General features: G+C 45.3%; 1 protein-coding gene across 1 annotated transcript in view; it reads right to left on the reverse strand.

Annotated features, from left to right (window-relative positions):
* Positions 1 to 24,764, reverse strand: part of KDELR3 (KDEL endoplasmic reticulum protein retention receptor 3) — a 79,390-nt gene that overhangs the window by 38,638 nt on the left and 15,988 nt on the right. The window contains exon 2 of the mRNA XM_069652974.1: positions 3,727 to 3,827. Within this exon, the coding sequence (XP_069509075.1) occupies positions 3,727 to 3,827 (101 nt within the window). The remainder of the gene's footprint in view (positions 1 to 3,726; positions 3,828 to 24,764) is intronic.

The raw sequence follows: 24,764 nt of genomic DNA on the forward strand, positions 1-24,764 counted from the left end.
AAGGGGAGACTTGGGCCCTCATTACGAGTTTGCCGGTAACCCACCGGTAGTACGTCAAACTCGTCTTACTGTTCCCGGCGCCCGATATCCCGGTGCTATCGGGAAATTACAGGTGCCACCAACAGTGGTAAGTTCCCATTTGATTTTTGTGTTTTGTTATCATCATTTGTACATATCTGTCATTGTCATTCTGTGTTTCTGTGTCACGGCACGAGTAGTTAAGGGCAACAGCGGTCTGTGCAAGTGATTGCTGTTTTTCCCAGGTTGTTTGGTGGACAGCTTATCATAGTGTGGTGTGGTGAGTAAAGGGACTTGTACTGTGCTGTGCTGTAAAGGAGGTCTCAAAATGTAGTGTTTTCAGGCTTCCACTAGGTTTGTGTGTAGCGTGTTGAGGTGTAAAATGTTATGATATAGTAATTGCAGTGTGGCATAGTGCAATGAGATTCAGTGTAGTATTAAAGTGTATTGGTGTATGGCGATGGTGGGTGGTCATGGAGAGCAGAAGCACTATTATTTTCTTTCTTTTAGCATTATGGTATGAAATGTTGTTGTCTATTGGCTTAATGTGTTGTGTGTGTGATCTGTTGTGTTTTAAAATAGCGTGTGGTGTGTGCTTAACTACAATAGTGTAGTTTAGTGAGAAATTACAGCATAGGAAACGAGTTTGTAGAATTGTGTAATGAATTGCTGAAGAGTTGCTTCAGTGTGTTGAAGTTGCATAGTGTTGTACTGTACTGAAATGCAGTGTGTTATGTAGTAGTGTAGCAGTTTGGTATGCAGTAGAGTTGTAGTATGTTGTCGGCACTGTTGTACAGTGGTGTATTGTGCAATGCGCTGAGCTTAGTGTAATATGCTGTAAGTAGACGAATGTGTGTTGGCGCAGTGTGACTCTACCTCGGTGCTCTGATATATAACACTGAAAGGACTTTAAGTGAAACTATATTAGGACATGATATGATATGATATGATATGGTATTTGTAACGCGCCTATACACGAGTGTTTCAAGGCGCGACGAGGCAGGGAGGGGGGGAAACAAGGGGAAGACAGACAAACGATCCTACTAGGCCAGGTGTCATTCAGATCGCGCAAGTGCAGAGGTAATGGGAAAAGGAGAAGTGCAGGGGGAGGAGGTGGGGGGGAAAGTGCAATACAGGGTAAGTAGCGTAATAAAATAATAAATAATAAATAAAAGGGCCAGCTGGTGGCAAGTGCGAGGTAAGTGCAGAGCAAGTGCTGGGAAGGCGGCTGTAGGGATGCAGTGACAGTCCCGAAGTGCAGGGGGAGCCAGGGAGGCAGTGCAAGTGGAGAGTGGCTGGGCCCTGGGCCGAGGTCACAGAGTGGCCCAGATGCAGGTTAAGTGCAGACTTCGAAGGGGAGTTAAGGAGGTTTAGCAGGGGAGAGGGAGAGAGAAGGCAGAAGCGAAGAGGAAGGTTTTGAGGTGCTTCCGGAACCGGAGATGGTTCTCCTCAAGTTTCAGGGAGGCAGGAAGGCTGTTCCAGAGGGAGGCCCCTGCTGCTGAGAGAGATCTGCCCCCAGCTCGTTGCTTCGAGAAGCGGCTGACCATGAGAGAGTTGGAGACGGATGAGCGAAGGGCTCGTGAAGGCAGATATTTAGGAAGAGAGAGTTGAAGGTATTGTGGCCCCAGTATAGTAGGACATTGTGGGGGTCAGTGAGGTGGCATCAGCCGCACAGCTGGGACTCACACTGAGTGGGCCTTTCAGCATTTCTCGCGGGAGTACCCTGAGATGTGCCTTGGTATGAGTCCACTGCCTCTAAAAGCACGATTCTGTGGATCAGTCCATGTGTCTGTGACGTATGGGCTTAGATCCACGCTGGGCCTGAGATGTCTTCCCCGCCTCCGGACACTCAAGTGCCTGCTTGGACTTTGAGGTCTGAATCCAGATAAAAGCTCGGGCGCTGCTAACTAATCGGGCTTTCTTTTGCCTGATTTGTTCCATTTCTTCTGCCACCTCCAGAGCTTTACCGCCTTGTCTGTTCTTGCATCTCGCTTCACTGTTATCTCTAGGCCACCTCCTTCTCTGGGGTTGCCTCCTACCCCCTGGTGCCAACATGCCACTCTCCTCCCGTGCCACCTACACTGCAACAGTCAGTGCCACCTCCAATGCATGGCGTTCATTCATCCACGTACACCGCAACCCTCTCTCTCCCTGATGTCATCTCTTCTGTGAGGTCACCAACTTCTCCTTCTCCTTGGGGTTCCCCACCTCCACCTCCACCTGAATCCAGATTCCTATCAGCTCTGACTGACTTCCGCTCCCAGGTCCTAATGTTCTTACCTCCTCCAACAATAACCTTCTTCCTGACCTTATTGCCCCCTCTGTAACTCCCTTAATCTCCACTACCTCCTCCGGTCTTCCATCACCCACTGATATTACCACCACCATTATCTACCACCGCCTCCTTCTCTCCACTCTCACCCCTGATAGTACCACACCCTCCTTGTCCTTCCTTGCTCTCACTACCTTTTCTGGTCCTCCACTACAGCTGCCACCCCACTCTCCGGCTTCCTTCATGGCTCTCCAGTCTCCAGCCTTCTTCAAAGATGAGCCTCTTGCTCCTGCAACCCACACCGAGCAACTTGGACTATGTGTTTTTATATTGTCATCTCGCTTCCTTGTGGGTAGTTCGTCAACCTGTGGATTTTAATTAGCCGAGGGTTTAAAGTGGTTTTTGTTTCTGAGAACATCTGATTTTGGCTCAAGGGTTTGGATAAAGCCTATAATTGTCCAGTCTGCCATCTTGGAAGAGTCTTCCCCCAAACCATCCCCACTTCTGCCTGAGTTGAGATGGATGCGGTCTCATGTGCTCCCACTTTGTGGACTAGAAGCCAAAAGCCCACAGAGTAAGGTTGGAAAAAACCATGCATCTGTTTTTATTCTGAGAGTGCCGAGAAATTGAAATACTGGGTATTAATGCGCCAGAGACTTTCTTTCACGCGCTGAACCTTCTTTGTGAAGTGTTGATTGGCAACACTGTATTCAGAGTGTCACAGTTTCCTGTGCGTCCTGCAGACTTTGTAAAATGACTCCTTTGATAAACTGGTTGTGTCTGTATTGTATAAACACACTTGCTACTATTGTAGGGTTAAGGAAAATCGTGTCACTCTGGGTCTGCTAACCTATAGGCTCTCTCAATTTGGAGGGAGCACCTTATCTTTTCCCTGCAGAATCTTGCAAGGAGATTTGGTAGGGTCAGGGATTGTAGAGCTGACCTGTCCCAATGGGCTCTGAATTGGGAAAGGGCCATTTTATCCTTGCCCTGCAAGGTCTCAGAAGAGTTTGGGGCCGGGCCAAAGCTGGTAGATGTGCCCGAGGGAAACAAGCAAAGCGCGTGAGAGGGCAGACATGAGCCGCAATCCCTGTGCTAAAGCTCTACTGGATGTTGCGTGTCCTCATGCACCACTTTCAGTCATAAGGCTGCTTCAGTCACATCACGTTATCAGTACTACTACTCCACAGGCATAACATCATTCATAAATTAGTGCAGGGAAGGGAAGGATGGGCAGAAGGATCAGAGGGAGTGTTGGTATTCGTTTTGGGTGCAGATCACCCATTCCCAGGCTCTCAATTTAAAAGTGTTTTTTCTCCAAACTAGCCAATGATGCTGGACACTCATTGAGTGTAAGTGAAGATGCTGAAGGACTAGAGTACTGTGGCTAGTACAGTGAGTGGCTAGTACTGTATCATTTCACCGGCCGCACGTACCTTCATGGTGGTGTTGTAGATCGAGATGAATGTGCTGAAGAGATCCAGGTAGCGGGTTGTGAAGACCAGTGCAAATAGCAGCTGACTCTTCCCTGAGATCCCTGAGAGAAAGAGGGGTGAGATGTGAGATTAGGGAAGGTTGACATGTTTAGGCTGCACATTTGAAATAGCCCATGCCTCAGTTCCCCCAGAACTGCGCAAAGAATTTCAGTTGTCACACTACCACGCCCTCCTTACTTCAATCACAAGGACTCAAAAAATTCACTGGCTTTGATTCTAGTCAAAAAGCAAACAAAGGATGCACTCTTAAAACGATTCAATATTGCATTTTTTTACAACAATGAACTTGAATTAAGGGATGAAACAGCTCAGAAATACAGTCTATTCTATACAAACACAGGGCAAGACCTAAATATCTTGTAACAAGTAGTTGTGTGCGTGCACACACGCCCCCACCACACACACACGCACACACAAACGTCTCATAAAGTCAGTCCGGCAGGTGTCACTCACTTCCCCTTCTTGGCAGAGCCCTTGATTCCATTTTGTTTACAAGATTCAGCCGTTGGTAATCAATAAAAAGTCACTCAGCATTCCTACAATTAAAATTCGTCAATGTTTGGGACAAGTTAGGAATTTTGTTAAGGCGTGGGCAGATAGGAGTAAAACCCAAAATATCGACGTCAAGGATGATGCCCTTTACCCTGGCCGAGACACTGGCAAGAAACTCACCTGAATACTACAAGTAACTTCTACAAGCCCAGTCACCCTGAAGAGAAAGTTTCAAGGAGAAATCGGGGCACGCCCCTCGCGCAGTCCCCTGACCAGACGGCCATCCTCCCCTTGCACGGGAGAATGAATGCACCCGATCCTTCCACCCATAATACAGAGTCCTTTGAATCATTTGAGGAGCCTTGCAGGGTCTAGGAAATGATAACCTCAGACAAGTGCCGTGCACCTTTTAGCGGTGTGGCCATTCCACCTGCACCTCGTCATGCCACGTGATCTCAAACGAGCCCACCTCTTGCCCCACTTCACAAGAGGCAGAGATAGCATTAATTTCCTACCACGTACCATCCACCTGCATGATGGGTAATCATCCTAGGCGCTTGCAGAACTTCTTGCAGTATGGCAGCACTGGTGTCTATTTGTGTGGTTACTGGTCTTTCCAACCCTGTCAAATGGGTTCCATGTCATTTTATCGCTGGATGTTTTTTCACAGGGGTTTTACTGTGTATTTTTTTAAGAAAAAAACTCATCGAATTTTAACTTTTTTATTTTTGGGGGGGTTCCCCCATGTCGCCCATCCCCTTTAATTTTTTTGCTATTATAGAACACCCATACCTCATATATATATGTTTCTAACTCCCCTCTAAAAATTCAATTCGTTTTTTTCATTAAAAAATCCACAGTAAAAAATCCTGCGAAAAAACATCCCGCTATGAAAGAATGTCTTACTGTCAAATGAAACCTAAGATTGCATTTTACAGCTTCCATACAGAAAGGGGTCTGTAATGTCCTCTGCAACTCCACAGCAGACACGCAGAGAAGGATCAAACTTCCCACCGCTCTCTGCGCGTATCACGAAGACCGGAAATCTACCCGGCCGCATTCTCCCCCGGAGCCATAGTGTTTGTTGAGCACGGCTGTACCCAGTGGGTCAATTAGGAACTTTAACTTCACAGGTGTGAGTTTAGCACAAGAGTATGCGCTCTCTCTGAGGGTGGCACAGGGAACCATCTGAGAACCGAAGTAGTAGGTGTGAGCAGAAGGATTCTGCCAGCTCAGTTGTTTGGGCTGAGAAAGCCAGGTCAATGGATGGCACTGAACACCCCCCGGAAAGCATGTATGCGATCACTGCCTGTGCCGGGCGCAATCATTTCATTCAGGGCAGGGGCTTGTTCCCACTCTCATGGTCCACTACCATTACAAGTTGTAGAAAGTTGTAGGGTTATTTGTGTCTCCCTATACACGTTTTTTACAGTGGTGACATTCTTTTTTGTTTATTTAATGCTGATGTTGGATGAATGGTGGTTCATAATCCCAGTGCGGTGGGATTTTTGCCTATTACTCATAACAGTTTATCGAGATTCACTATTCTCCAGCACTTCTGCTTCTGGTAGACCTGTTGTGTCTCAGTTCTTTGGAGCATTTCACTTCACTTCACAGCAGGAGAAAGATAGTAAGGACATGGAGAGACATCTGAGCTCTTGCAACCTGAAGCGTCTCATGTGCTAGACGGAATTACCAATAGTGATCTCAGACCCAAATAACCAGACCAACTCAAAGAATATGGCTAAATACTACTTTATTATTAGCATAAAATAAAGTAAGGCAATCTTGCGAACAACAAACTGTAATCCACACATTCACACTCAAATTTGATTATACAAAGGTATTATACCTCGACGTCAGTTATGATGTCATCCTACGTGGCAAACTGTAAAATCTATTGAAGGAAGGGATTGGTTAAGGGAGCATATCATGTAAGTATATGTAATACTATTGGATGCCCCTTATGTGGTAGGCATGCCTTAAACCATCTCTAAATACGTATAATGCAGATTATGGCAAAATAACAGCAGCGGGTTGGCCTGTGCAGCACTGTTTGGCATGTTACTACATAGGCCCTTTGATTGGTTGGCATTCTCTCCCAAACTTGGACATTTCGGCTCGTTAGCAGCAAGTAAGCAGAACGAAACTTAGGTGCAGAGCAACATCAGACTGCTACCCACTTGCCCAATTGGTCCATCATCTCTCATCAGTCAGGCCCCAAGCCAAGGCTTCTTCTTTATAGTTGACCTTGCAGACTGTTCTGTACTGGGATTTTTAAGGGAGTATACATACATCATTGTTTTTGTCTGAAGCTTTAATGAATAGCCCTTGTTTTTGACCACTGAATCACATGTAGGGAGACCACGATTTTGTCCATTTCAACCTTTTATTTACTGCTATTTGATTTAATTAAGCTGGTTGCCATTACTCCTCTTGGCCTCTGGAGACTTGCTCACTCTACCTTGTACATTTTTCTTTTGTTACTCCAGTTACACTTTTAAATATTTGCATATCGTTTCAGTGCGTCTTCGTGTCTTTCCTTCATGACGTCACTCTACTCTTGTCCGATTTTACTTATTGCTCTATGATGTCCAATGGTGTGTGCAGACATCCTTCCACCCTCTCAGTGCAAGGGTGCATTAGATACATCTGTCTAAGTGCATATTGTCTCTCAAACACTCAATGTGGTATTGGGATGATACCTGGTGTCCCACATGGGGCTCTTCTCCTGCTGTTCCATTATGACAGAGGTGAGGGGTTGGGAGCTAGGGATGATGTATACATCTGCTCCTCTACACATCTCTGGCCTGGCTTCAGATAGTGTTTTTCCCCAGGGTACAGGTCATAAGCCCAGTTGCAAGTTGCCATTTCCCCAAAGAAAGCTGATTATATCCTTTTGCCAATGCACAAGGTGTCTTTTTGTCCTCCCAATGCTGGGTAACCGGGTATATAAATTTAAGACTATGGCCCTCATTACAACCTTGGCGGAGGACCATGGTGCTAATAGCACCATGGTCGATGCCGCTAAGGTTACGATTCTGCCATGGTGAATGGCGGAATTACCGCCCCATTCCAAGGTGAGTGGGGCGGTAATTCCCCATTCACCATTTGCCCTTCCCCATTCCCATTTTTGCCCCCATAGGGCATAATGGGAATGGGGAAGGCGCTAATTATGGCACCGTAAATTACGGTGCCGTAATTAGCTCCAAAGTCCCTTTGCGGGTTGGATTTTTAACGCCTGCTAAAAGCAGGCGTTAAACACCAACCCGCAAAGGGACACTTGTAATCAGGCGTTAAGGGTTAACGGCGCCGACGGCGCCGTTAAACCCTTAACGCCTGAGTTGTAATGAGGGCCTATGTGACAATTGGAAACCAGAGGCTGCACCAGTCAACATGGTTAGATTTTTTGGGAAAAATATGTTATTTAATTTCAAACTACAGGAACAATAAGCAATCAGTTAAGGTTAGATTCTATCAGTTTTTGGCTCTGCAGGCCTTTTATTGGTTCTCGGTCGCCAGTGCTGCTTATTAGAGTGCCCAAGAATACAAAGGAAGGTGAAACGGTCACCTGCAGTCTTCAAATTTCAACCAGACTTGTCCCTGAACCAAACTATCTGAACTCCCATAAACCTCAGCATGAAAGTTTATGGTAATGAGTGAAGCTTCCAGACTGTCACCTTTCCCACATCTGCCAGATACTTGTTTTGTTGTACATGGGACGCAATGTATCTGTGTCTGTGAGAGAGAGAGAGAGAGAGAGAGAAAGAGATAGAGATAGAGAGAGAGAGAGGAGAGAGACAGGGAGCAAGAGAGAGAAAGAGGGGGGAGGGAGAGAGAGAGCAAAAGAAAGGGTGAGAAAAAGAGTGGACGAGAGAGAGAGAAAGAGAAAAAGAGAGAGGAAGAGAGAGTGAGACAGACAGAGAATAAGAGAGACAGAGAGAGGAAGATAGAGAGACAGAGAGAGGAAGAGAAAGAGAGAGCTAGAGAGAGAGGAGAGAGAGAAGAAGAGGGAGAGAGAACGAGAGAACGAGAGAGAGACGGAGTGAGAAATTGAGATTGACAGTGGCAATGTGAGATAGTAAAATGGGACCTGTCTGCAAGAGGCCAGTGGTCGGAGTGCAGGGTTGCAGGTTGTTTTGCCTCATGTGGCCTACTCACCCTCATCACCAGACTAAGATCTACCACTTTATAATTCCCTACCGACGGCCAGCACAGTCCTAGCTGCTAGCACATCAATACTAATGGAGCTATGAATAAGCTCTCCTCTCTAGCCTTATCACAACATCCCACAAAAGTGGCGAATCAGACTCAAAGTGCTGCAGTCTATCTTGGGCTATAGACCATTGATAACATATTCCTGGGGTTCTCTGCCAAACCCATAAAAACAGACTGATACATAGAAAGCTAGTGCTTCCAACCTGCACCCATCAACATCACATGTTTTATGTTTGCCTCTATCGCTGTGCCACTAATGATGACCCCGCTCCATTTTTCTTACAGTGCCACATGCCGTGGAGGCACCAAAATTGGAAAAAGAGTGCTATGCAAGACCAATTACATTACATTACATTTTCTCTTTTCTGACCTAAGCCTTGGCGGCAGGTCTTCGGACTATCTTCATTGAACACCTTGTGGAGTTCCTCCATGGCAGATATGTTCATTAAGTTGTTGATCTCGCCTTCTATCTAAAGGATGGTGTGAGGGCAAGCATGCTTGCCCTCTAAATCATCAGGTATTAAGGACTTAATAATCAAAACTCTCTGAGCAATCTGATAACCGCTGGAGGGGTCCTTCTGATCATACCAGGATTTCATCTGACCCTGGCGAGTCTGAAGCATAGATTTTGCCTCGGATTTTGAGTCAGACCATCTTATGCCGAAGACCAAGCACAAAGTCGAAAGCACCCTCACTGTGCAAACTGGGGCTTCCATCCTCAAGCCTTTTCAACTAAAGAGGGGTTAGCGGACAGATGGTGGCCGAAGAGGAAATAAAAGGATCTGAACCCCATTCCCTCCTGCGGCACCTCCATAAATGGAACAGCAATCATGGAAAGGCGATATCCCACTTCCTTGCAGAGCACCTATCATAATTTGAAATGCATTGATAAAACATTCAACTGGTCAATTGCTGCGGAGGTAGTAAGAAGGGGTGATTATATAGGTTGCATCACACCTGTCCCTATTGCATTTAAGGCAGACATGAGATTGGCTCACTGGTCCAAAACGGCATCTACCATGGGAAAGGATAGCAGGAGGGAGTAGTGCACCCGATGGGTACGGCTTGCCAGTACCTGGTGGTATGTACTTACTGGCCACTTTATTGGAAGGACCTAAAAATCGGGCCTTTAAAAAGCCACGTGCAGCACCGGCATTGAACTAAAGTGTCTTAGCCTGACCAGCTAACTGACCTACTGACTTACCAATCTTATGGCATTATGGAGTGGTCCTACAATAGCTTTCCGCAATTACCCCTAATGGTCCAACCTCTTCACATTGAGGTCTCTTCTGCCCTGCTTCGGGAACTCATTAATTGTCCAGTTTCTCTGAAATGTCCTCCTGCCATGCACCCTCACATACTCACATGTTTTGAATGCCTACCATCTCACTTTGTCTTCCAGTATGCACTCATCCTCCAAGTCTCCTTCGTCCTCGCGTGGGCTTCCTCTACGTGGCTTTAGTGAAGCACTGCTCCTACCCTCTCTTTACAAAAGCGGTGAAGATTAACTGACCTTGTCAATCCTGCGGTTGTAAGGTACATGCGTGTTGCCTCACAACGCTCAGCCTTCCTGGGACTGCAGGCAACTTGCAATTCTTGAAGATCTGGCAGATCCCCAAAGTCGGCCATTAGGAGCTTCTCAGCCCAGAAAAGGCCTCCTTCCCCTGACAGGTGGTAGCTCAGTGGGCTCTGTGCAAGTCTCCTCAGCAGATCCCCAAAGTCGGCCATTAGGAGCTCCTCAGCCCAGAAAAGGCCTCCTTCCCCTGACAGGTGGTAGCTCAGTGGGCTCTGTGCAAGTCTCCTCAGCAGATCCCCAAAGTCGGCCATTAGGAGCTCCTCAGCCCAGAAAAGGCCTCCTTCCCCTGACAGGTGGTAGCTCAGTGGGCTCTATGCAAGTCTCCTCAATGGCAGGCCTGTCCTATGCGTCTCCTCTTGGTGGGGCTTCAGCCCTGGGTGTTGCTTCCTGGGATCTCCCTTTAGCAGTCGCCTGTCTCACTACATCCCCTATCAGATCTATCCCCAGCAGGTTCTTACTGCACAAGGGGTCATTATGGTTTCTACAGCAACCAAACCTGTGCCACTGCCATCCTAAAATAGCCATCGCTTGGCCACCGGCATGGCGCCGAATATGCCAGCTCAAATGACATGTATGATATATGTCATTAATAACGTGCCTGTACACAAGAGTTTCTAGGCGCAACCCAACTTGAACAGGACTCATAAAAATATATTATTGAAAAAAGTTTTAAAAGACTCATGGTTTGTTTATATTTCCGTGAGGACCAAGAGACAAAAAATAACGTTTTGATTCGTTTACATTTCCTGCTAGTGACAACACATAATATGCTGTCACAAGTGCAAAAATGTAAAAGACGACCTTATTTCCGTGTGGAATTAACATATGGAGAGACGTGATGAGCAATGCATGGCAGTGGCCAAGCTATGGTTATTGCACGATGGTGCAGTTATAGTTAATTCCAAAACCATGACTGCTGAATTTGACAGGTTGTGCTTTCTAGCACTGCTACAATAACACAGGCACACTTATTCAGTGACGAAATGTTCGCCAAAGGGATGGGTGAATAAAACCTACACAATTCAGGGGAACATCTTTCTTAAAGGGACTTTATGGCTGCAGTGCGAGGAAAATAAAAGATCACCTGTTACGGTTTCTAAAGCAACCCTAACAGTGCCACCGACGTGAACTGCTCATGCCCTCCCTCTGTATGGAAGTCGGGTCTTCAATTTAAGGTTTACTCTTATGTTTTTTTTATGTCCCTTCCATTAAATGTAAATTAACCATAAAAATGGTTTCTCTTGGCGCTCACATGAAATGTGAGTAACCCATAAGCCTTTTTTAGTGTATCTCTTTCATGGCTGAAGTAGGTAGTTAAAACATTTATTGAGCGAAAAATGATCACCAGATACCAGTTTCAAGGGGTCAAAACCTGCTTCAAGGTTCGATAAGAGACATATCATTCGTTTTGGAATTAATATATATTAATATAAGGAAAGAACGGAGCTGGAAAATAAATGGAGTCTATCGGCCTCATTACATGGATGGCGGTAAGGGATTACCGGCACCAGTAAGGGCACTGGTGCCGGTAATCCCTTACCGCCCTACTACGAGGTCCCTCAGTGGGTCCCGTCCTTAACGTGTGGTCAGACCACACGTTAAGGACGGGACCCGCTGAGGGACTTCAGAGCAAATAACGGTACCGCTAATTGCGGTACCGTTATTTGCTCCTTCCCCATTCCCATTGAGCCCTATGGGGGTTCAAATGGGAATTGGGAAAGGCCATGGTGAATGGGGAATTACCGCCCCCTGCCAACCTTGGAATGGGGCGGTAATTCCGCCATTCACCATGCCGGACTCCGACGGCAACCATGGCGCTACTAGCACCATGGTTACCGCCATCCGTGTAATGAGGCCCTATGAATTTGCAGGCAGCAAGGAAATGGGCACTTTATAAGAGCATTGTGGCCCTTATCTTGGCGCCTAGCTGCCAATTAGCCATAGTTTGCGCTCTATAAGTGCTCATACAATGCAATACAATACAGATATGAATGCATGGTTAATATGTATAATGCAATGCTATCGTGAGAGCAAAGATAGAGCTGAAATCGATCTGAAATTATCATAGACAATCAAAACTTTATTATTACCAACGTTGCGAGACCTTCCAAAAGGGAACCTAGAGATGCACTTTTAAATACAGTACTTTCTTGGCTGCGCGTTAGAACGGGGCCAGGGGTTGTGCGTTCTTCTGACTTGAAAATCCTGCGCAGAATAGACCTGGCTAATTGGTGCACCCAAAGGAAAAGAGATTGTATTCTGGTGTGGAGCCTGCACCCTTCCCAGGTACCTGAGACTTTGTAAATATTTGCCCATGGACTCAATGAGCATTGACATCCAATCTGACCTAAAGCCATGCCTGATGCGTCCAGCTAAGTAGAGGCGTTGCTCCTTTTCTTGATACATAGACTTTCCCTTTGGCAATTCTATCCTTGAAGGCTAACTTCGCCTCGAACCATCCAATACTGGTGGCCGGGATGTGATGAGGAAATCGAGAGGATCATAAGAAACTGTATCCTTTGTAATAAGTCTGATAAGAGTTGTGTGAGTAGTGAGTACCTGATGGTCATGACTGATGTGCCAAGTAGACCATGGATGAAAGTAGGGATTGATATAATGGGTGAAGGAAGTCAAACGTTTTGTGTGGTTATGATTGATATTTTAACAAGATGGGCAGAAGTGAAAATGATGCCTAGTGTCACAACTAAAAATATTATCAATTTCATGGAAGAAGTATGTGGTCGGGAAGGATATCCTGGAGTTATCCTATCTGACAATGGTCCTCAATTTGTCTCGAGAGAGAGAGATGGAAGATTATTTAGAAAAGAAATCGATTAAGCATGTGACTAGTGCGGTTTACCACCCACAGACTAATGGTGTAGTAGAAAGATACAACAGAATTCTCAAAGATGTCATTAGATGGGCATGGGCTAATGGAATGAGCTGGAAAGAAGCAGTCAAAAATGTTATTATGGCACACAGGTTTACTCCGCACAGTTCTACAGGTATATCACCATTTGAATTGAGCAGAGGTAGAAAAGCAACTACCAAGTTATGTCCTGGATGGATGGGTGAAGTGATAAATATGGGAGTGGTAACCAGTGATGCTGTAGATATGATTAGACAGAGACAAAATATAAATAAAGCATGGCATGACAAGACAAGATTTAGGGGTAATGAGGCACTGGAAGTAGGGTGTTTTGTGAGAGTGAAGCTCCCGGAAGCTTTAAGAGTGAAAGGTAGTAAATGGTCTGATCCGATCCAAGTTTTTGAAGTGTTTAAATATGCTGTAAGAACAAGTGATGGAAGGGTATGGAATAATGCAAGAGTTATGGGAGTGAATGGTGAAGCTGATGGTGAGAGTGTGGAGAAAATTGATGCTGGTGAAAGTTGAGGGAACCAGAAAGTTTCCTTACCAGTGAATTTCATATATGTACCAAATGTGAGACAAATGTCGGTATCAAGGTTTGGGAGAAGATACCAAAGACCGAAGTACCTAACGGACTATGGAGAGTGAAGATTTGTCTAGAAAGAAGAGGGATGTGTAGCATGGTAACATCTGCTGCTACACGTGTGGAATCTACAGGGATTCTGGAAGGAGAATGTGGAGGTGGAAGAGGACACTGAGAAGACAGTTGGAGAGACTGAAGCATCTTCCTTCAGAGACACCTTCCATATCATATCCCCTTTTAATATATATTCATAATACTTAAGTTTATTAATAAATCCCTAATTATATACACATACACTACGCCTACCTCATCTTTGATGCTACAACATGTTTTCATACAATGGCAAGCCAATGGTCCTCAATACAAGTTTGCTGGTCCGGAAACAACTTTGCTGGTAAGCTTACCGGCACTGTTGTTTCCGGACCGGCAAACTACGAGTCTGCGGGCGGGTGCCGTACTGCCCGCCAGAGTCAGACCTGGCAGGCGGATTGGCACCCACCCACAGATTTTCACGGAAGCACCGACAGCGGTGCTCCCGTGGTCACCGCTCCCATAGAGTACTATAGGACCCTATGGGAATGGGGATCATTATTTTACCGGCGCCTGATTTACCAGACCGGTTGTAATGCCACAGTGTTACTGCCAAGTCAGGTGGCGGTAATTCATTACGGGTCCGGCGGCTACCTGCCGTTTTTACCAGCACCGTTACCGCCGGACACGTAATGAGGGCCAATGGGACTGTTCTTACGTGGGATAATTGCCTATAGCAGCACAACTAACATGGATATGATGTCTTACAGGGGTATGACAGTATTAATGGCATTATGGACAAAGCCAATGTGTGTGTTTTTACATAGGGAATAGGCACAATCAGCATGGGCATGTTTTCTATGGGCATAACAATATTACTGGCATTAGGGGCAAAGCCAATTTGAGGGATGTTAATGGGGATACTGGTCTATGTCGACATGTTTTCTTAATGTGGCATGACAATATTACTGATATTATGGACAAAGCCGATGTGAGGGCTCCCACTCGGTAATACTGACCCATAGTGGAACAGCCAGCATAGGCATGCTTTCATACAGTGGAATAGCAATAATTCTGGCATTGTGAGCAAAGCCAATTGGAGGATTCTTATATGGGGATGCTGGCCTATGGACACACAGCCGGCATCAACATGTTCTCAGTGTTACAGAAATATCACTGGCGTTAGAGGCCAAGTCAGAGTGAATTTTCTTATGTTGGGATACTGGCCTATCTTGGCACAGCAATACTACTCACTTTGTGGGCACAGACAATGTGATTGTTCTTACATGGCAAAACTGGTCCATGTTGCCACAGACAGCAGTAACATGTTTTCTTAATATGGAATGACAATATTTCTGGCTTTATGGGCACAGCCCATTTGAGTGTTTTTACATAGGGAAACTGGTCCATGTTGTGACAGCTAGCATCAGAATGTTTTTTAAGGTGGCATGACAATTACTGGCATTATGGGTAAAACCAATGCGAATGGTCTTTCATGGGGATGCAGGCCTATAGTGCCCCAGCCTGCATGTACATGTTTTTGTATAGTCACATGACACAACTACTGGCATTATGGGCAAAACCATTGTGAGGGTTTCCTCATAGGGAAACTGGCCTATAGTGGCACAGCCTGTATGGACATGTGTTTACGCATTGCACAGCAATATTACTGGCATTTTGGTGACGCTGTGGCATATCCTTTGCGGACAGAAGAGAGAGAAAGTGAGAGAAGGGGTTCTGGAAAACAGAACATCTGGTTGGCTGGCAAAACTGGTGGCATGAAATGGAAAAAGCAGCATTTGTTAATTTGCGTGCGCTTCTTCCATTTAAACTAATATGCAGGCATTAACATTAATTGGGCCAATCTAGAATTGCCATGGAAAATTATTTGATTTTGTTTAATTTAATTCAATGTATTCATATACTGGAGGAACAATGCTCTTTTGATGACAAAAGAAGGTACAATAGATAAGAAATCAGCTTTGACAGGAAGCAGTGAGCTTCTTACAATGGGGTGAGTTTGAGGAACATTCTGATCAGGTTGTGGAGGGGAGTAAATGGAATAGTCACAGGGGACAATAAATAAGTGGACATACATAGGTTAATGACAACCAACATTGGACTTCATTAAGTGCAGGTAGGCAGTACGGCCAGCTGTGCTCAGGATGTGACCATGATGGGTGAAGTGCTAGAGTGGAGGCAGAGGAAGTGAGGGACAGAAGCAGAGCAAAGGTAAGGGAACAATGTTAGGTAGCTAGCAGATGAGAGGTAGGTTAATAGGGTAGTTCAGAGGTGATGAGGTAGGCTTTTAGTTTGGCTTTGAACAAATCTGTGTGGAATGTTTCTTGGATATCCATGGAAAGAGAATTCCATGCAAGTGGAGCAAGAGGAGAGAAAGCACAGGGAGGGTGAAGAGCCAAAAGGGTAGTTAAGGAGGCAGAGCCGAGATTATGAGAAGGCTTGCAGAGTTGGATAGAGGAGGATAGACACACTGGTGCCTTACCGTGGATAGATTTGTGAACCAGGAGAGGAGATTTGAACCTAGACCTGTTTTGCATCATCAGCCATCCAGCCTGGTGATGGTACATGGAAGTAGGTGTGACGTGAGGGAGTTCAAAGATAGTCCTGGTAGCAAAGTTAATTATCTTGTCGAGAGGACAGAAAGCATAGTTGGGGAGACCAAAGAGGATGCTGGCACAGTAGTCCAGTTTAGAGAAGACAAGAGTGGCTTAGAGATGCGTGGCTGTGCTGACAGGAAGGAGCTGTCTGATTTTTCTAATATTAGGAGGTTGATGCAAGCTGCTGTTGCAGTTTTAGAGATGCAAGTAGAGAAGGTGTGAGAAGGGTCATAGATGATGCTGAGGTTTCTAGCTGAAGAAGAGTAGGGAGAGTGTCAGGTGGGTACTTGATAGGCAGAGGAAGAGATGAGAGACAGCCTTTGGCAGGGAATAAGAGCATCTCTGTTTAGGTAGAGTTTAACATCAGAGAGTGCAAAGCCATCCAATATTTAATGGCACAGAGACAGGTCGAAATTTTGATAGAGAGATCAGAGAAGAGTTCAGGAAAAGAGAAGGAGGTTTGTGTGTTGTGTGCAAAGAGTTGGCACGAGAACCCAAAGCAGCAGATTAGTGCCCCAAGAGCAGAGGTATACAGTGTAAAGAGGAGTGGACCCAAGATAGAGCCTTGTGGAACACAAACAGTTAGGGGAGTGAGACGAGAAGTGTTCATTACAGCACTGGCGGTAACCCATGGCTGCTATCTAATCCTCAAATCAAATCCTACTAAACGTGTTGTATTAGATTTAACTGATTTGATTGATTATTGGCATTCTAAAGGATATTTAACTGATGATGAAAAGGATTTTTTGCTAATTACTGATCCCACCATACCAACGATGTATTTTTTACCTAAAATTCATAAACCTTATGACGTTCTACCTGAAGTCAGACCCATCATGAGCGGAATTCACTGGGCCACAGAGAGTTTGTCGAAATACTTGGATGAAGCGCTGAAACCATATGTAACGCAAATGAATTCTTATATTAGAGATAGCACTCACATTCTCAAGGACCTCTTTGCTATTACCTGGCAAACAGACTTCATGCTAGCTACCGTTGATGTTGTTGCTTTGTACACTAATATCGATCATGATTTGGCATTACTTACATTAGACTATGTTTTCAAAGATTGCTCAGCATCATTCACTGAACATGTTTCTATGTTTAAACAATTTCTGAAATTTGTCTTAGCTAATAATGTCTTTGGGCCTCATTACGACCCAGGCGGTAAGTTACCGCCTGGGTCGTACCTTTACCACCATGGAGTAAACTATGTTTACGCCATGGTGGTTGGCGGACTTACTGCCCCATTCCGAGGTCAGCGGGGCGGTAAGTCCCCAATCCCCATTTACCCTTCCCCATTCCCATTTTTGCCCCATAGGGCATAATGGGAGTGGGGAAGGCGTTAATTACGCCACCGTAAATTACGGTGGCGTAATTAACAACATGGTCCCTTAGCGCCATGGATTTTAACACCTGCTAAAAGCAGGTGTTAAATCTGCCATGGCGCTAAGGGACCTTGGAATCAGGCGGTAAGGGTCGGCGCTGTTTACGCTGCCGTAAACCCCTTACCGCCTGGGTCGTAATGAGGCCCTTTCTCTTTAATGATCAATTTTATCTTCAATTGAAGGGGGTTGCCATGGTGGCTAAGTTTGCACCCTCCTTGGCTAATCTCTTCATGGCATATTTTGAAGAAACCCACATTTTGAATCAAAATCAGTATAACGCCAATATCGTTACATGGCGACGTTTTATTGACAATATTTTTCTGATTTGGAAGGGTACTGAAGACACCTTTAATGACTTTCTTACCTATGCCAACACCAATACATTTGGGATTAATTTCACCAGTAAATGTGACTGTAAACAAATTGATTTTTTGGATTTACACATATTTGTTGAGAATCAACAAATTCATACGCGTACGTACAGGAAACCCACTGAGGTGAATTCTATATTAGCAGCACAAAGCAACCATCGACGAACTACCATTAACAATATCCCTACAGGGCAGTTCCACAGGGCCAGGCGAAATTGCACACGCCCTATTGATTTTGATATGGAATGTAACATCATTAATCAACGTTTTCTAAACAGAGGATATCAGTCTCTGTAATTAATGTAGCCCATGCTAAATTCACTAATGTCACTCAACCAGACCTTTTGAACAAGGCGCCCAAACTCAAAGACTCTTCACCCCATATCTCTTTGGTCACCCCATTTATGGCTGATTCTTCTATGTTGTACAAAATGGTTGCTAAACATTGGCACATCCTGAGACTCGACAAGGATTTAGAGCCATATTTGACACCCAAACCGAAATTCACTTATCTGAGATCACCTACTATTAAGTCACGGGTGAGTCCATCATTCCTTGATAATAAAATGGCTAAACCTTCATGGCTACAGCAACTTACGGGTTTTCGCAAATGTGGGAACTGCAATCAGTGTCCTTGGGCTTTTCCTAAGTGTGAAACCTTCACTGATAAATTTGGATCTATAGTGACTATCAAGGATTTCATTAATTGCAGGTCAACCCATGTGGTGTATGCCATTGTATGTGTCTGTGGCAGACTCTACGTGGGCAGTACCATTCGCCAGCTTAGAATTCGTATCAGAGAACACTTGGCTAGTCTCCGGATGTGTGAACCCAAATCTCCTCTAGCAATTCATTGGCAATTGGAGCATCAACTTGATTCAATCGCTGATTTGCGCTTTATTGGACTGTTGAAAGCACATAAGGGGAAAAGGGGTGGGAATCTTCAGCTTAAACTGCGGCAGATGGAAGCAAAACTAATATGTCTTCTGAGATGCACCACACGTGGATTAAATTCAGACCATGAGATGCATGTTTTTTTGTGAATCCGGTTCACCTATTAACGTTAAATTCTGCTTCTTTAAATGTTTTTCTTAGGTGTGTGCATCATTGATTAAGCCATCTGTCTGATTGTGGCCAGTAATCACCGTGGCGCACCACAGATGCGTGTCCAATCGCCAGCACACACCATATCTTTCTATAGTGTAATTTGGATACTCTATGTTTACTGTACTTAAGGAGTCCAAACACGTGATCTTGTAGTGTGTTCCGGCAACTGCCGGGTTTTGGAATTGTTTTCGGTGCGCTGTTGACACCACACGTCATAGCCTGCGACTGCGGTAGCTTCACTTTCTGCTACCGTCACTTTGTTGACATAATAAGTCACCACAGCGACGTAACGTGTCAACGTTTCCGTCGGCGTCACCCCTGTGACGTCTCCGGCGGCATTTATTATTTCAGAGTGTTCTCGATCACTGAAGGTTGGATTTGTTCTGGTATATATGATTTTCACTCGATTTGTCGAGTAAGTAATTATCTCTTTGTGAGTATCTGCTTCTGTCACGGCTCGCTCCCTTCGCTCCCGTTCCCGCCACTTGGGAGCATAGTTTGGGGTTTATTCCCTACTGGACATTTCCTCTGAACCTTACTCTACAGTACTGTGATGAATTAGGAGCACTAAAACCCTATTTTTCAAGTTACTTCCCTTCCGGATCCATTCCAGGTTTTTGGCAGCCAGCATGCTACTTTAATCTAATGACTATGCTTTCCGGAATGACTATGCTTCCCAGAATGCCTGGCTCACTGCTTCACCTCCTCCCTTGCAGGACAAGGTTGGGTGGAGGATAGGCAACACCTGTGGCTGCAGGTGCAGCAGGCGGCACACCTGAGAGGTGTGCTTGTTAAGCAGCTTTAAAAGCCTCAGTTTGCTTCAGTCTAGCTCTGCTCATTGTTGCAGCGTTCCTGTCGTGACTGGTCCCTTGTTCCTGGTTCCTAGTTTTTGTGCCCAGTTTCTAGTTAGTGTTTCTTGTTCCTTGTCCTGGAATTCGTATTTGTATGCCTAATTGATTTCTGCCTTCTGGAAATCCCTTTCTCCCTTTCTCTGTCTGCAGGCAGCCTTTCTCTGAGCTTTCCTTTTGCTGTAGCCCAATTGCCTGTGTTCACTGTTTCCTAGAAATTGTCCTTTGCTACTGAAAGACTTGTTGCATTAATCTTTCCTTTACAGGTTTAGTTTCCTGCCTTTTCACCTTGGATGGGTGGGAAGGTTTCCCTTTTGATATCGTTTTCACTGCTCCTGATCCTTACCTTCTACTGGGATCCATGCCATGTTTTCCTTTACACTTTTACATTTTTCCTATTTTATCATTAGGTGTGGGAAGCTGTTGTAACTAGCTCCTGTGTGATTATCTTTTGTTTTCCACACTGTACTATTCCTTCTTGCCTCTTGACTTGGGTTTAGGTATTTAGTTATCCTCACTCTTTGCCTTTACTGCCTTCTGGGTTCTTGTTTGATTTACAGGGTTGTGGGTTAGTACTGACTTTTGAGTGGTCTTTCCGGTCCTCGTGAATACGGACATCCAAGTGGTCTTTCCGGTCTTCGTGAGTACTGGCATTCATGTGGTCATTCCGGTCCTTGTGGGTACTGTTTCCAAATTCTTTATTCAGTACCGTCTAGAGTGTCAGCTCACAGATTCTGTCCCTGCTTGCCCTCTACGTGGGCTTAGTGCTGTCAGTATCTGTAATAGCATAGTGGGTAAGAAGTTTGCCGACTTTCCTTTCAGTCATAAGGAGGTTCTAAGTGCTTACCCTACATTCCTTTTTCATATAGTGGTATACACGAGTCTTGGGTATTGAATGCACATTGTTAGATTCAAGGTTGTTTACTGTGTATTTTGTGCACATTTCCCCTGCCATATCCATCGCCTTCTTCCTTTCCTGACAGCTTCTTGCTCACTGTGATACCGCAATTTCTCACTAACTTTGGTCATCTTTCAGGCTATATAATTTTGCCGGCCAATGTGGCATCATGTATTTTGTTTTCTTTTACTCGTAATATGTCCTGATTGACGGGAACCACTCAGCATATACAATCGGTGAGTGGTTTTATTTAAAATCTCTATTATTTGACTCAGGACACATTGAAGCCTCTGAATTGAGGTCTATTTTATTTCTTTTCTTAATAGGATATCGTCATTGAACTGATGATTTGTAGTTTTGTGTGGTAAGTGATTCTATTGTGTCCTATTATTCTCTGACGGACTTCGCTCTTTATTATTTTGTGATTCTATATAACTGGTATTTCGAGTTGCCTTTTGTCACCAATTAGTGGGTAATGTTGTAATTCCGGTATTCTTCCTTTAATTACATAATTATTGTTTTGGGGTCATCTAGAATTTTGATTATCACTTTAATTCTTTTGGTGTCTGGAGTCGCATGTGGTTGTGCCACGGGGTGCTGGTCATAACTAGTCCAGAGATGGCAATAGGGTATTAACCTTAACTTGTATTGATGAATCCTGTTTTGATTATTGTTCAATTTCTTTTTTTTTCCTTTATATCTATTGTGTACTTACATTGATCCACAACTGCTGTACCTCGCCCCTAACCTGTTTCTTGGTATGTCTTTTATTTAATTTTGTAATATCCTTTAAACACACCTTTTTTTGCACTTTATTTCAACAACAATTTCTTTACTGATATCTATTGAATATGGAAATTATTTGCTACTGATGTTTGTTATTCAGCCTTGAAGACGACCCAAGTGTCGAAACACGTGTCGGCTGTTCTTCAAAATATCTTCATTAAAATACTGTACCCAGATTGTTGATTTTTTTGTAGTTTAATGGTGTGAAGCGCAATCCTACCCCTCTCAATATACTACATGGCGCTATTAGCACCATGGTTGCTGCCGGTGTTGTAACGAGTCCGCCAATGTTCAATGGGGAATTACCACCCCATTCCAAGGTTGGTGGGGCGGTAATTCCCCATTGAACATTGGCCCTTCCCCATTCCCATTTTTGCCCCATAGGGCTCAATGGGACTGGGGAAGGCGGTAATTACGGTACCGCAAATTGTGGTACCGTAATTACCTCGAAGGTCCCTTTGCGGGTCCCTAGTTTAACGGCTGGTCCAGACCAGCCGTTCAGGTCGGGGGCCGCAAAGGGACCTCGTAATTAGGTGCTAAGGGGTTAACGGCGCCGCAGCCTTTTACGGCGCTGTTAACCCCATTAGCGCCAGGGTTGTAATGAGCCCCAGTATATGTGAGGCGCAAGGTAGGATTCAATCCAGGCAAGAGGTTGGTCATGAATCCCAAGAAGAAAGAGATTATTAAGGAAATCAGAGAGATTGACAGTGTCAAAGGCAGCAGACAGGTCAAGGATAGAGGATAGGCTGGAGTGCTTATCAGAGGCAATGAAGTGAGACTCATTCATGAGAGCAGTTTCGGTGGAGTGGCAGGAACAGAAACCTTCTTGTAGGGGGTCCCGAAGGTTGTGGGTGTTTAAGAAATTGGTAAGATGATTGATCACAACCCTTTTGAGCACTTTTGAGTATTGCGGAAGGAGTGACACAGCGAAGTTAGCCAGTAGGTTCAGGTCAGCCCCTTACTTTTTTTAGGAGAGGGGTGACCGTGGCTGTTTTGAAAACAGGGAAAACAAGCTGAGTCAAAGAACAGGTTCAGCGAGGTGAGAGGCCACTACGGGAGCAATAGGCTTTACTAGCTGAGGAACAAGAGGGTCTGATGGGGCACACATGGGGTTAGCCTTCATCAGTAGAGATAGGACTTTGTCAGTATTAGTGTGGTTAAAGTGGCAGAGGATGATGGTAGAGTAGGCAGAGTGTAAAATATAGGAGGAGAGAATGTGAAGAAGGTCAGGATAGAGTCTCTAATTTTGGAAATGTTTGCAGTGAAGTATTCAGCTAGGGCATTAGCTGTGAGAGCTGAGTTGCTAGTCATAGACTTAGGAGGAGTGAGGAGTGAGTTTAGGGTGCCCTGTGCCTGGAGGGGATGGTTGGAGGGAGTCAATGAGGGTTAGGTAGAATTCCCTTTTTGCTCTATGAAGAGTGGACTTGAGAAGGTTCAGGGCAGAGAGATAGAGTTGCAGGTCCTCATGCGAGTGGGTACGCCTCCATATGCGCATCGGCCGACGCATGTCTGTGCGGAGAGAGCATATGAATGGGGTGCCCCAAGGTTGAGGATGCTAAGACTTAGGGGTGAAAGTAAGCAGTGGTAAGTCAGAGGAGAATGAGTCATATAGTAAGGATTAGAAGCTGGAGAATGCAGTGTTCGTGGGAGAGGCATCAGGTGTGAAGGAGGAAAGTGAGAACTGTAGGTCAGAGAGAAAGGGGGAATGGCAGAAGGTTTACATTTCCTTTTAGTAATAGGTAAATCAAGTGTTGAGGAAGGTCCAGATGGTGGAAAGGAGATAGTGGGAGATAGTGGTGGAAACAATTGAGTGATCAGACATGGATGGTGTGGCAGTACTATAAGTGACTGAGAGAGAGGTGGAGATGCACAAGAGATCCAAAGAGTTACCCCCTCAGTGGGTAGATCAGTAGGTAGGTTAGGTAGGTAGGTTATGGATAGAGTGGAGAGTGTGATCACTAAGAAAAGACTGAAGTTCAGATTTCTGAGAAGTGGTTGGAGAGGGAAGGTTAAAGTCGCCTAAGAGAATGAGGTGATGTTTAGTGGAAAGAAAATCAAGGAGTTGCCCAGGATCATCAAAGAATGGCACAGTGGGACCAGGAGGGTGATAGAGGGAGATGGTGTGCACTGAGTGAGGCAGAGCAATAGTAGAGCTGGTGAATTCAAAAGAGGTTGGAGAGGATGTGGCATTGGAGATTTGTGAGGCATTGAGGCAGGAAGAGAGTAGTGTCCGACGCTTCCACCTCTGCCAGTCAGTCGAGGAGAGTGAATGAAGGATAGTTTGGAGTCATGTAGGCACATCAGGGCCGTTGTTTGTTGGAAGGAGGTGTAAGAGAGATGGAGTAGTGGGAGTTTTGAGTTGTGAGTTTTATAATAGGTATAGGAAAGGAGGATATAGCATGACTGGAGACAACATAGGGAGAGGTGAGTAGGAGGAGCAGCAGGAGGTGCAGGAGTGAGTGCATATCACATGCTTTCATTCTGTTTTGCTGGGTAGTGATCCTTGCTTTGCTCCTGCTCACCCCAGTGTGCGTATATCCACAGCCCCATTTTCACCTCCCATGTGAGCTAAGCATTGCTCTTGGTGACTTGTTCTCTTCAAAACACAACACGCCCACATGCTCTGGCCATAACCATACCGCCCCCATTCCTGAGAGTGCTCTTGCCAAAACCATGCTTGAACATCTCTGGTGACTCTACCTTCCTGCCCGCCTCTCTGCACCCCTTGGCATGCTAGCAACACCATAAACCCAAAGCCGCCCACAGGAGGAAACGCCCAGCATAGCGCTCAGCCCACGGAAATCTGTGAGCATCCTGACCCAAGTCCCAAAATGTCCTCAAGCCCGCCCTTTGCTCTAGCCATGCTGCAGCGTGGTCAGGTGCTGCAGAGGCACATGGTTCTCCCTGCTTTTTCTTTTTTGGTTGTCTACCTGTCTGCTATCTCACCCCACCACACCATCCCACCACCAAACTACACCACTCCATATCACTTCACACCAGTCTACAACACAATGTTCACACCACACTACCACCACATCTCTATACATCCACACCCCTACCACCACACCCCATTCCCACCGCCACCCACACCTCCACACATTACTCCTCACCACATCACCATCACTACTGTACACCCCCACTCCACATCAGCATTCCTACAACTCCCCACCACTTCACCTCCACTCCAGACCACC

Source organism: Ambystoma mexicanum, chromosome 3q (assembly GCF_040938575.1).
Source record: "Ambystoma mexicanum isolate Mex_15411 chromosome 3q, UKY_AmexF1_1, whole genome shotgun sequence".
Lineage (NCBI taxonomy): Eukaryota > Metazoa > Chordata > Amphibia > Caudata > Ambystomatidae > Ambystoma > Ambystoma mexicanum.